Source organism: Heterodontus francisci, unplaced genomic scaffold (assembly GCF_036365525.1).
Source record: "Heterodontus francisci isolate sHetFra1 unplaced genomic scaffold, sHetFra1.hap1 HAP1_SCAFFOLD_452, whole genome shotgun sequence".
Taxonomy (NCBI): domain Eukaryota; kingdom Metazoa; phylum Chordata; class Chondrichthyes; order Heterodontiformes; family Heterodontidae; genus Heterodontus; species Heterodontus francisci.
The window spans coordinates 1009391-1022120 of NW_027141290.1; the positions used below are offsets into that span (position 1 = coordinate 1009391).

Sequence of the window (12730 nt, forward strand, 5' to 3'; positions counted from 1 at the left end):
GATAAAACGAATCTTACATTTCAGTCGACAGCTCAATAATTACAGGCCACTCAGTCTAACCTCAGTAGTGGGTAAATTATTGAAATCTATTCTGAGAGACAAGATAAACTGTCACTTAGAAAGGCACATACCAACTGAATTGAATTTTAAAAAGGATGTTAGCTGAGGGTGGTACTGTTGATGGATTCCACATGAATTTTAGCAAGGTTCTTGACAGGGTCCCAAAATACAGACTCTTTATAAAATTAAATTTCATGTGATCCAGGGAAATGCAGCAAGGTGGATGGAAAATTGCCTCAGTGGCAGGAACAAAGAGTAATTGTTGACGGTTGCTTTTGAGACTGGAGGGCTGTTTCCAGTTGTTTCCCCCAGGGCTCAGTAATGGGTCCCCTGTTTTTTTTGATGATCGATATGAACAAGTTGGACATAAATGTTGAGGGACACGATCAAGAAGTTTACAGACGACACCAATATTGGCCGTGTGGTAGATAGAGAGGAGGAGTGCTGTGGACTGGAGGAAGATGTTTATGGTCTGGTCAGAAGGGCAGAAAAGTGGTGCATAGAATTCAACCCGGAGCAGTGTGACGTGATGCACTTGGGGAGGTCAAACAATGCAAAGGAATACACGATTAATGAGAAAATACTGAGAGGTGCAGAGGAGGTGAGGGACCTTGGAGTAAATGTCCACGGATCCCTGAAGGTAACAGGGCAGGGTGAAAATATGGTTAAGAAGACATATGGAATCCATTCCTTTATTAGCCGAGGTACAGAATATAAGAGGAGGAAGGGTATGGTGGAACTTTCTCATCATTGGTTACGCCAGAACTTGAGTTCTGTGTGCCGTTCTGGTCACCTCATTACAGTAACTGCAAAGAGAGGATACAGAGGACATTTAACAGGATGTTGCCGGGACTTAAAAATGCAGCTCTGAGGAAAGATTGGATAGACTGTGGTTGTTCTCCTTGGAACAGAGAAGGCTGACGGGAGATCTGATTGAAATGTATAAAATGTTGAAGGGCCTGGATAGAGTGGAGCTGAGGGGTCTATTTACCTCAGCAGAGAGCTCAAAACCTGTCCTGGGAACTCTACATTTAGCGAACAGTTCGACATGAGAATGCGTAGATGTGAATATTGTGTAAGAGAGAGTGTATTAAAGGTGCTGGCGGGTTAGTCTAATGTCACTGTATTTGTGGGACCGGTCTCATCGCCGGATTTCCGAGTCCCTCTTGTGTCAAGTAACAAGATTTTGCAGTCAAAGAAGCACATTGCTCCCCTTCTCATCCCCAAAGTGGGAATTCAGTGTAGTTTCTTTGTTCATTTCAAGATTTCAGTCAAAAAGTGGAGAACATGTCAGTTTTCGGGGGAGAGAGCGCCATCAGTGCAGCAATAAAACGAATTTCAGTCAAAAATGGAGTCTTTACTTCAAGTGCAAACTGTTGGACAGCAAGCATTGTCATGTCAGAGACAGGAAGGATCTAGTCTGGGACTCTGCAGTACCCGAATTTCAGTGGTATTGGAGAGTTTAGGACCAGAGAGAAAAACAGAGAGGCAGCAGGAGCCGGGAGTTGACAGCAGGTTGTCTCCACCACCGTCCGCTCACTGCCTTTAAGTTGCTCAGTGCCGCCAACACCGGCTTCATTTCTGACCCAGTTCTGACTGTCAGAGAGAATTTGTGCAGAGTCCCGGTTATGACCGATACAGCAGCCGCCGAAACGGCTCTTCCAGCCGCCGCCGCTCAAGTCAAGACTCCGAAGAAGAAGAAAGCGGCTCCCCGGAACAAGTTAGCTGGTCCCATGTTGAGCGAGCAGATCCTCAAGAATGTGGCGGATTGCACCGATCGCAGGGGGACCTCACTGCCCGCCATAAAGAAGGTTCTGTGTAGGAGCGGTGTGGATGTGGGGAAATTCAGAACCCAAATCAAGCAAAGTATCAGGAGGAATGTGAACAAAGGCTCCCTGGTGCACAGCAGCGGTACGGGCGCATCCGGCTCCTTCAAAATCCCTAAGCAGGGAACCAAGGGAAATGTGGGAAAGAAAGTGAAGTCACGAGCAGCCAAAAAACCTTTCGAAAAGCAAACAGCTGGCAAGAAAGTGACAGCAAAGAAATCAGCAGGCAAGAAATTACCAGTCTGGAAACGAGCAGCCAAGAAATCGGCAGCGAAGAAAGATGCAGGCAAGAAAGTGACCAGCAAGAAGGCGGCAACGCCAAAGAAATCCCCAGGCAAGAAAGCAGCACTTCCGAAAAAGTCTCCTGCGAAGAAGGCCAAAAAACCCAAGAGTGCCACGGGCGGAAAGGCGCTCAAGAAAGTTCAATCATCAAGGGGCAAGACCAAGCCGAAAGCAGCAAAGGCTCAGAAAGCAGCCCCTGGAAAGAAGTGAAACTGCACGGGAAACTTGTAGACATCTGAACCCAAAGGCTCTTTTCAGAGCCACCCACATCTCTCAGGAAAGAGCTGATCCCCCTATCACATGATCCCTGTCCCGCCGCCGTGTGCACATTTCACATAGAAATGATGGGAAGTAAATGCAGGATCCCTGGTGACTCGTTGACATACACGACACTCAGCCCTTCCCCCACTCTCTGTAACAAAACAGAGGGATGTCCCGGCCTCACTGTAACTGGGGATCTGTTCGGTACAGTCTCAGTTCATGCTCGTTTCAGTAATTCAGAGTGAGAGGGTCTAACACATGAATACTGGCGAGAAACCGCGAATCACAACTCAAACCCCAATACATGAGTTTCTCTAATTCAGCTGGGATAAGTTGTTAGTAAACGTCTCAATCCGTCTGGGAGGGGAGGTGTGTGGAAACGGGTTGACTTGTGATCGGAAGCACTGTACTTAGGCGGATATATGATCAACTTTTAATTGTTATAGATCCTTATTTAAAAGCTCCGGGTTTCTGTTATCTTTGACTAGAAAGGCCGAGTCTGGAAGTTTTGTGCAAAGCTCTGTTGTTGAGATTTTTTTTTTTGAATTGGCGGTTCCAGCAAGTGGGAGGCGGAGCTGGAGGATGAAAATCATTTCTCTGCTCTGTCTGTTACTCAGTTTCCTCTCCGCCCCGCATCTCACTCTCTGTCCCTTTCTCAGTCAGGTCTGGGCGGGCTGTATAAAAAAGGCAGCAGAAACAGCTCGTTTCTCATTCAGCAGTGCTTTGAGTGAAGAAGCATCATGTCTGGAAGAGGTAAAGGAGGCAAAGGACTGGGCAAAGGCGGAGCAAAGCGGCACCGCAAATTGCTTCGTGATAACATCCAGGGCATCACCAAGCCAGCAATCCGCCGCTTGGCTCGCCGTGGTGGAGTGAAGCGCATCTCGGGTTTGATCTATGAGGAGACCCGCGGGGTGCTGAAGGTTTTCCTGGAGAATGTGATCAGAGATGCGGTCACCTACACTGAACACGCCAAGCGCAAGACGGTCACCGCCATGGATGTGGTGTACGTTCTGAAACGCCAGGGCCGCACTCTCTATGGATTCGGCGGCTGAACAAATCCACCCTTTCTACCAAACACAAAGGCTCTTCTAAGAGCCACCCAAAGACTCACAGAGAGAGCAGTGACATGGCAACTTGAATTAATAAGATCAAGTTATCTGAATATTGTTTATCTTTATTAACAACTGCTTTTGTACATCATTTCATTCTCTCAGTAAATTTACATGTCACAGAACTTTCACTGTCTTTTTCTCTTCATTATTTATCGAACACGTCATGAATTAAACGGTTGCATTTGTTAATTTTTCGTGAAGGTCTGAACTGCCGGCACGAAGCGGAATTTACTGCCGTTATAGTAAGTAATGACTGGCGCTTTATTCCTGCCAGAGACCACTGTTCAAACTGTGTTGCAAGACACAGAGGGGGAATCTTTGTACGAAAGAAATAAAGCTACAAGGAGATTTTATAATTGTTCCCGCCAGATTATGTGTTTTTTAATCTTTGCCTTGTTTGCTCATCGGAAATTGGCGGGCTTTTTGAAATTGATAAAATTTCAGTTTCAGTTACAGTTCAACCAATCAGTGCACAGCATTTCCCGCCGCCATTTTACTTCCCGGAGCTGGTTTCAAACTTGACTGATGGATGCGGCTGCATCCAATCACAACACTAGGGCAGTCCCTCTACTATCTTAAATAGACTGTCCCTGAGCAGCCTCAACATTTACAGGGTCTTTGTTCCAGATCTTCTACCAGAATGGCCAGAACCAAGCAGACAGCGCGCAAATCGACCGGAGGGAAAGCTCTCCGCAAGAAGCTGGCTACCAAAGCGGCCCGCAAGAGCGCTCCAGCCACGGGCGGAGTGCAGAAGCCTCACCGTTACAGACCCGGCACTGTGGCTCTGCGGGAGATCCGCCGCTACCAGAAATCCACTGAGCTGCTCATCCGCAAACTGCCCTTCCAGCGCCTGGTGCGGGAGATCGCGCAGGACTTCAAGGCAGACCTGCGCTTCCAGAGCTCGGCCATCATGGCCCTGCAGGAGGCCAGCGAGGCTTACCTGGTGGGGCTCTTTGAGGACACCAACCTGTGCGCCATCCACGCCAAGCGAGTCACCATCAGGCCCAAAGACATCCTGCTGGCCCGCCGTATCGGCGGAGAGCGCGCCTAAACTCATCCTGCCGCGAAACTGAGTTTGGCATCAAATAACAGAACGGCTCTTTTAAGAGCCACCAAATCGGCAAAACAAAGAGCTGCGATCACCTGTTGTCAGAGAAATGTGGTCTAGAGCAGATCATGTTATTAGAGGGCCGATCATTGTGTCAAAGCTTTCGTTTGTATCAACGGTAGAATTGCTAAAATCCCTGACAACTATCGCAAGAGGCGAGCAGTTAAATTACCGAATCCAGTACTGAGAAGGCTGAGGGGAGATCTGATTGAAATGTCAACATTTTGGCGGGACTGGAGAGAGTGGAGGTGAAGAGTCTTCGCAGAGAGGTCAGTGACTGTGCGACATATGCTTAAAGTGATTGGTAGAAAAATTAGAGGGAAAACGAGGATTCTATTTTCACCTAGAGGGTGGTGGGAGTCTGGAACTCACTGCCTGAAAGGGTAGTTGAGGCAGAGATCCTCAACTCATACAAAAGGAATCTGGATATGCATCTCAAGTGCTGTAATCTGCAGGGCGACGGACTGAATGCTGGAAGGTGGGATTAGCATAGGTGGGTCGCATTTCCGCCGACACGATGGGCCAAGTGGCCTCTCTCTGTGCCAATACAAAGCAGCGCTAGCATTATAAAATTGCCGCCTCTCAGACAGCAAGCAACCCTTTCACAGAAAAAGTGGGTGGCTCTGAAAAGAGCCTTTGGGTTCGCAGATTTAAGTCAGGCCGCTTCACTTGCTCTTGGTGCTCGGAGCGCTGGTTTTATTGGGCAGCAGCACAGCCTGGATATTAGGCAGCACCCCGCCCTGAGCGATGGTCACCCCTCCTAGCAGCCTGTTGAGCTCGTCGTTGCGCACTGCCAGCTGGAGGTGTCTGGCGATGATGCGGGTCTTCTAGTTGTCCCGGGCCGCGTTGCCGGCCAGCACGAGGATTTCAGCTGTCAGATACTCGAGCACAGCGGCCAGCTGGACCGGGACTCCGGCACCCACACGCTCAGCATAGTTCCCCTTTTTAAGGAACCTGTGAACACGGCCAACCGGGAACTGCATTCCAGCTCGGGAGGAGCGAGACTTGGCCTTGGACCGAGCTTTACCACCGGTCTTCCCTCTTCCAGACATTACCACAATCTGACAAACACTTTCAGGAAGAATGCTGAGAACCGCCCACAATATTCCCATTTATACCTTCGGGAGGAATGGAGTCGGGGGCACCGGTGATTGGTCACTCTGCACTGGGTGTCATTGTACTCTTCATGTGACCAATCAGAGAGCTGCTGAATTCACCAATCCGGAGACGCCAAGGAGATGAGGGCGGAAAATAATGGCGCGAAATTGTCAGACTGCATACGATTTCTCAAATTTGAAAAGCCCGCCAATATATTTGTAAAACACAGAGCGGCTTCAATATAGATCATCACATTTATAGGTAACTTGGTTTTACCGCAAATATTTTAAAATCTTTTTTATATTGTATTATTCCACATGTGGTAACAATTTCCAGATTCGCTTTCACAGTCTGCCATCTATTCGGGTTTACTCTCTATTCCTTTTGAAACATTCTATAACCAGCGGACAGAAAGCCTCTTTCACAGCATTCTGTAAACATTTCAGCTCAATGTTCCTAATGATACCACATCACTGATTATAGATTGATCCCTATTGGTGAGAGACAACAGCGGAGTGTATAATCTTAGTGTCAGGTGTCAAAGAGTGAGACTGAGGGTTCCCACACCACCGGGGTTTCTAGATAATGTGCTGATTACTTATTGAGGACAAACTTGATCTCGGGAGATGAGTGACTGAGAAATGATGCCTGTGCGTTAAATCAGATTTTATTATCGAAATACAGCAAAGGGGCCGAATATGAACGCGTCCGTGAACAAAGCTCACAAATGGTCAGTAATTAATGATCAGGACATTATTAAGTAGAGACAGGAAGATCGCACGGGCAGTGAAACTGTATTAACCAGAATCTGTGGGATTAAAACAGAGATCACAAAGGCAGTTAGAAAATACTTGCTAAAAATATCAAAACAAATTGATATTATAGAGATAATGTTGTAGCTTTTTGAGAGACGTTGTCGGTGGCTCTTAAAGGTCGGAACTCGCATTTGATACACATCCCCAGAGATCTATGTTAATGAAGGATGGGTGAAAACCATGTTCGTAATTGGCTGGTTTACAATGAAGTCAATTCTTGAGATTCTGTATTTATCTGATTGCTTACTTTAGATACGCAATCAAATTTAGTGCTCGGCGAAGCCACAATATTTCGCCGCAGTCAGCTCAGTCCATTGCTCTTGCCTGTCACCTATCCACCGATATCCCTGACTTTCTCACTCCCTCTGTTGCTGTCTTTTCAACTGTTTCAGTTCTGTTGGCACCAGTCCGTCACCTTTTTCATTCTGCACGGATCATTCCTCCGCACTTCAGCTTACTCACAGAAGACAAGGTGGCCGAGTGATTAAAACGATGAACTGCTAATCTGTTGCACTCTGCATGCTTGGGTTTGAATTCCATACTCCTTGTTTCTGAATGTTTAAAATAAGAGCATCGTCTTCGTGTTCCATTCGAGTGCGCTGGTTCTTTCTAAACAAGACATACGGATGTGTAAAATAAACACAGTGACGGTGTTGTAGTGGAGTATTGCGTCCAGTTCTGCTCATTGGAAGGAACAGAGGAGATTTATCAGAATGTGTGAAGTCAGTAGAGACGGGTTTGTTCTCCATTGAATCAACAACATTGAAACAGTTGAAGAGACAGTAGCAGAGGGAGTCAGAAAGTCAGGGATATTAGTGGATCGGTGACAGGCAAGATCAGTGGACGAGCTGACCGAAGGGAGATTTGCAACAAGTGTGAAACATCATGACAAGTGAGACACGGATAAACAGTTCCCATTAGCTCATTGTACAAGGACATAGTGACAGAAATTGAGGATTTTGGGCAGGAGATTTCGGGCGAACACTGAGTGAGTGGTGATGATCTGGAACTCACTTCCCACAAGGGTGCTGTACTGGAGACAATCAATTACTTCAAGAGATTATTGACACAGCATTTGAAGGAATTAAACTTGCAGAGCTACAGGGATCGAGCGGTAGATTGAGTGTGACTGGATTGCACTGTGGAGAGCTGTCATGGACTCGATGGGCCAAATAGCCTCGTTCTGTGCTGTAAATAACTTTATGTTTACTATTAGTTTCAGACTGAAAACTGATCAGTTTAAAGGCTATTTCAAATCTATAGTTATTCAAAAAAAAGAAGATAAATTTCCGGGAGACGTCCATGGATGATGAGAATCATTTTATAAATTGCATTGACTTGTTCAGTTTTAAAACTGTTTTTTTTTTTTTGTATTTTGTCTGTGTTTAGCTTGCACTCTGTCCCCGTCAGTTCCTGGTCTGTGAATGTGAGTTTACCTTATATTATTTCATTCTCTGTTATCTGAGTGTGGGTTCAATCTTTACCCAGAGCACCGTTTGTGAACTGAACTTTACCTATCTCCCTTTTTATTATTATTTAACAAAGATCTGCACACTCTTGTTTCTGACTGTGAACTCATTTATTAGTTTAGAGGACATGTCTTCTTCAACATAAATTTCATTGAAAGAAAATTGAAGTTCAGCATTGTGGGAGATGCACATGGATGATGAGAGTCTTTTGTAAGTTTTAATTTGGAAATCACATTGATCATTTTTAAGTTATAAAATGAAGCTGCATGATACCAGAATTGAGGTCTGACCTGCAGTACGGAACTCATGTCAACTGCTTGGAAAGCAGATATTCTCAGCACTATACCAACATCACTATGTGAGTTTAACGTATGTAAATGAGTACATTATTCTGTAACATTTATTTTCTGTTATGTGACTATGTCTGGTTCCAGTTCATCATGTCAGCCTCTGGTACTCTGTATGAGGTGGGATTAATGTGGTGTATGTCAGTTTCTGGTACTGCCTCTGAGTGTGAATATACTTCTGTATCCATCAGTCTCTCAAACTGAATGTGAGTGTGGATTAATTCATTTTTCATCCGTCTCCGCAACTGACAGTGAGAATGTGATTCATTCAATATCTCTGTGTCTCTGGTATTGTTTGTGAATGTGTTGCTTATTCTGTGTTTTTCTGTGACTGGTAGAGTTTGTGAGTGTGGCATTCATTCTGTACCTGTTAAGAAATATTATTGAATGGCATTGTGGACTCAGTGTTTTTTAGGCACTCCTACTCTATGTGAATCAGATTTGTACTGTGTCCATCTGTTTCACGTCATGTAAGTGAATGTGGGATGCATGATATAGTTGCCCGTATCTGGCTGTGACAGATAGATAGATAGATAGATAGATAGATAGATAGATAGATAGATAGACAGACAGACAGACAGATAGATGGATAGACAGACAAACAGACTGACAGACAGATAGACAGATAGATAGATAGATAGATAGATAGATAGATAGATAGATAGATAGATAGATAGACAGACAGATAGACATTTGATCTACAAAGCAGTAAAGGGTTATTGGGACAGCCAGGAAAGTGAAGTTAAGCACAATCAGATCTGCCATGATCATATTAAATGGCAGGGTAGGGTGGAGAGGCCAAATGGCCTACACTTGGTCATATCTGTTATGTTCTTAAGCTCTTCTCTTACTTGACATGATTGTGGGCCACATTCTGTATCTTTAAATCCCTGGTCCTGTGTGTCAATGTAGGTTCATTCTGAATTTGATAGTCTCTAGCACAGAATGTGTGTTTGCAATTAATTCCTTATGTATCTGCCTCTGGGGGATTGTGCAAGTGTGAGATTAATTCTGTCTCAGCCAGCATCCGTACTGTGTATGCATGTTGGACCCATTCAGTATATGTAAGTTATGAGTACTGTGTCTGTATTAAATGATGGAGAAAAAAGGATAAACAGAGACAGAGGGAGAGAGACAGAAAGGGAGGCAGTCAGATGCAGAGGGAGGGAGACAGGGAGAAAGCGAGGGAGACAGATACAGAGGGAGAGAGACAGATGCAGAGGGAGAAAGCGAGAGAGAGAGAGAGGGAGAGAGGGAGAGAGACAAACAGAGGGAGAAACAGAGACAGAGAGAGAGATACAGACAGACAGATAGAGAGAGGGAGGGCGAGATTATTGGAAAAACTTTACATCTAATAACGTTGAAAAAAGATAGAATGAATAAGTTAAACTGGCAGTGTGCAGGAACTAATTTTGAAAGGAATGATCAGGGGTTTAGTGTATGTGTTTTGGGGGCAAGTGTTTGATGAGTGATTGATATTTTCAAACTGAAATGACATTTAATATAATTGCAAAAAATATTATTAAACAATGACAAACACTAGAAGCAGGGGAAAGGGGATACAGTGTGTGAGGGGATCTTGACAAAACCTCAGTAACAATCCCCATTATCTGCACAGTCCTGTATTGGGGGTTTAGTGTGAGAGTTTAGGGGGCGAGTGCTGATCAGTGTTTGATATTTTCAAACTGCAGTGACGTTCCCAGCAAGGGCAAGATTTACAGGTTCACAATTAAACAAGAAATGGATAAAAAACATTTCTGGCCAAGGAGAGAGAGATGGTGTTCGAGACAGAGTCATGGAAAGAGGCAGAGAGAGAGGGAGAGGGCGAGGTAGAGAGAGAGAGAGAGAAAGATGGGAAGCAACAGACATGAGAGGGAGAGACAAGTTGTAACAATGATTAACAATCCTCATGATCTGCCCAGTCCTATTTTTGGAGGTTGGTATGAGTGTTTTAGGGGTGAATGTTGGATCACTGTTTCATATTTTCAAACTGCAGTGACATTCCCAACAATGCTGTTAAAGTATATAAGAGCAGGGAGGTTATGCTGGAAGTGTATAACTCATTGCTTAAGCACCATAATGAGACCTCCCAGGGCAGGTACAGTGTGAATTTAGATACAGAGTAAAGCAGTGGATTTAGAGAAGGAGGGAGAGACGGGCAGAAAGAGTGAGGAGATACGGGGAGGCAGGCAGATTGCAGGAGTAACTTTACATCTAGCCATGTGATAAAAATAAATAATTAAAAATGTAAATGGACTGCCCACTGAAAATATTGTACGCACACAACATCTAAAGTCACACACCATCCTAACTTGAAACTATATCGCCATTCCTTCACTGTTACTGGGTCAAAATCCTGGATCTCCCTTCCTAACAGCACTGTGGGTGTACCTACCCCACGTGGACTGCAGCTATTCAAGAAGGAGGCTCAACACCACCTTCTCAAGGGCAATTAGGGATGCGTAATAAATGCTGGCCTGGCCAGTAACGCAGACATCCAACAAATAAATAAGGCAAATAAAAAGTTGACACCGAGTCACTTAAGGAGATATTACACTAGACTAACAAAAACTTGGTCAAAGAGGTTGGTTTGAGGGAGCGTCTTCAAAGAAGAAAGAGAGTTAGTGAGACAGAGAGGTTCAGGAAAGGAATTCCTGAGTTCAGTTCTTGGCAGCTTGAAGGCACGGCCACCAAAGGTAGGACGATTCATATTGGGGATGGTCAAGAGACCAGAATTCGAGGATCACAGATATTGGTGCATTGCGGAGCTGGAGGAGATTGCAGAGATAGGGAGGGGTCATTTGTGGAAGAAAGTTCGAAACTTCTACCACCCTCTGTATGTCGAAGTGTTTCTAAATTTCATCTTTGAAAGGGATTTCGACTAATTTTTGATTTTTAGACAGTTCCCCCCATCCGAGACTGTCCCCATCGAATACTCACAGGGCAGGTACGCACGTGGTTAGATACAGAGTAAAGATCCATCTCCCAATGCCAGAGTCACTGTTCCTCGGTCTCTTTCTCCTCATCTCTCAGTGCCTGCAACACCCTTTCACTGCCTCTCTTTCTCACTCTTCCCATCCTGAGAGCAAGAGGGAGAGATTGAGATCGTGTGCAGAGGGAGATAGAGATAGAAAAGGGAGAGATAGATTAGGAATGTGAGTAACAGAGAGAAGAAATCGGGTTCCAGAGAGCAGAAGAGATGGGAAGAGAGAGATTGAGATGGAGAGAGATTACCAGCCAGAGAGTTCACCAGAGATTACCTCTCTTTATGTCCCGAAAGCTCCTTTCCAATTTGTTACGATCTCCATCTAGTTTTTTCACCCTACCCCGATGTTTCACGCTCCATGCCTCTTGCTCGAATGTCTGTGCATACTGCGGTGAAGGATTACATCAAATTATTATCTTTTAATTTGCTATTTCATTCTAACTGAACAATATCTCAGACTGTGAACAGAGGGGCCTTATAGTGTCTGTTCACTGATTCCTGAGGGTAAACGTCTGGTCGATAAGGTGGTTAAGAAGGCTTACAGAATACTTTCCTTTATTGGCCGATGTAGAGAATATAAGCGCAGGGAGGTTATGTTAAAACTGTATAGACCACAGCAAGAGTACTGTGTACAGTTCTGGCCACCACATTACAGGAAGGATGTGATCACACGAGAGAGCGAACAGAGGAGATTTACAGAGGATGTTGTCAGGAATGGAGAATTTCAACTATGAGTAAAGATTGGATAGGCTGGAATTATTTTCTTTGTAACATGGAAGGTTAAAGGGAAGATTTAATTGAAGTGCATAAAATAATGACGGGCCTCGATCGAGTGGCTAGGAAGGACCCATTTCCCTTAACAGAGTGGGTCAATAACCATGGGCATCGATTACATGATTTCCCCACCAATATCATGAGGGTGAGATGGCTTCCATGGTGGAATACCTTGCTGGATGTTTACAATGGAGAGTTTCCTTCCTGAACATCAAAACTGGCCGCCTGGGCCCCAACGTCATCCACATTGCTCCCACTCTACCAATATTTCACTCGACATACCTATCTTTCTCTGTTTGCGTACACAGCAGTGAAGGATTACAGCAAATGAATATATCTTACATTCTCCCTTTCAATCCACCCCAACAATCTCTCTCTTTCTCCAAACTTGTCCCCCTCGCCAGCCCTCTCTCTGCCTGCATATCTAAGCCTTTCTCCCTTTGTCTCCCTCTTAGCGACAGAGATAGCAGGAGGGAGAGATAGAGAGGGGAAGGCAGAGAGCAACACGGAGAACAACCCCAAATTCTCCAGTGTCTCCACGTAACTGAAGTCCCTCATCTCTGGAACCATTCTTGTGAATCTTTTCTGCACC

The 12730-nt window shown here is 45.0% G+C and overlaps 3 protein-coding genes and 1 pseudogene across 3 annotated transcripts in view; 2 read left to right on the forward strand and 2 right to left on the reverse strand.

Annotated features, from left to right (window-relative positions):
* The first annotated feature begins 1688 nt into the window (after positions 1–1688).
* On the forward strand, positions 1689–2378 carry LOC137362617 (histone H1-like). The gene has a single exon (XM_068026970.1). The coding sequence runs from the start codon at positions 1689–1691 to the stop codon at positions 2376–2378; it is 690 nt and encodes a 229-aa protein (XP_067883071.1).
* A 1803-nt stretch (positions 2379–4181) lies between these two features.
* LOC137362636 (histone H3-like) lies at positions 4182–4592 on the forward strand. The gene has a single exon (XM_068026985.1). It carries the CDS (start codon positions 4182–4184, stop codon positions 4590–4592), a length of 411 nt encoding a protein of 136 aa, XP_067883086.1.
* Positions 4593–5314: 722 nt separating this feature from the next.
* On the reverse strand, positions 5315–5701 carry LOC137362611 (histone H2A.J-like; annotated as a pseudogene).
* A 1281-nt stretch (positions 5702–6982) lies between these two features.
* Positions 6983–12730, reverse strand: part of LOC137362634 (putative uncharacterized protein DDB_G0282281) — a 70243-nt gene continuing 64495 nt past the window's right edge. Inside the window, exon 3 of the mRNA XM_068026984.1 lies at positions 6983–7171. Within this exon, the coding sequence (XP_067883085.1) occupies positions 6983–7171 (189 nt within the window). The remainder of the gene's footprint in view (positions 7172–12730) is intronic.

Bases quoted from the DNA above. Each gene is read 5' to 3' on its own strand.
- LOC137362617 (XM_068026970.1), top strand. From the start codon at position 1,689: ATGACCGATACAGCAGCCGCCGAAACGGCTCTTCCAGCCGCCGCCGCT.
- LOC137362636 (XM_068026985.1), top strand. From the start codon at position 4,182: ATGGCCAGAACCAAGCAGACAGCGCGCAAATCGACCGGAGGGAAAGCT.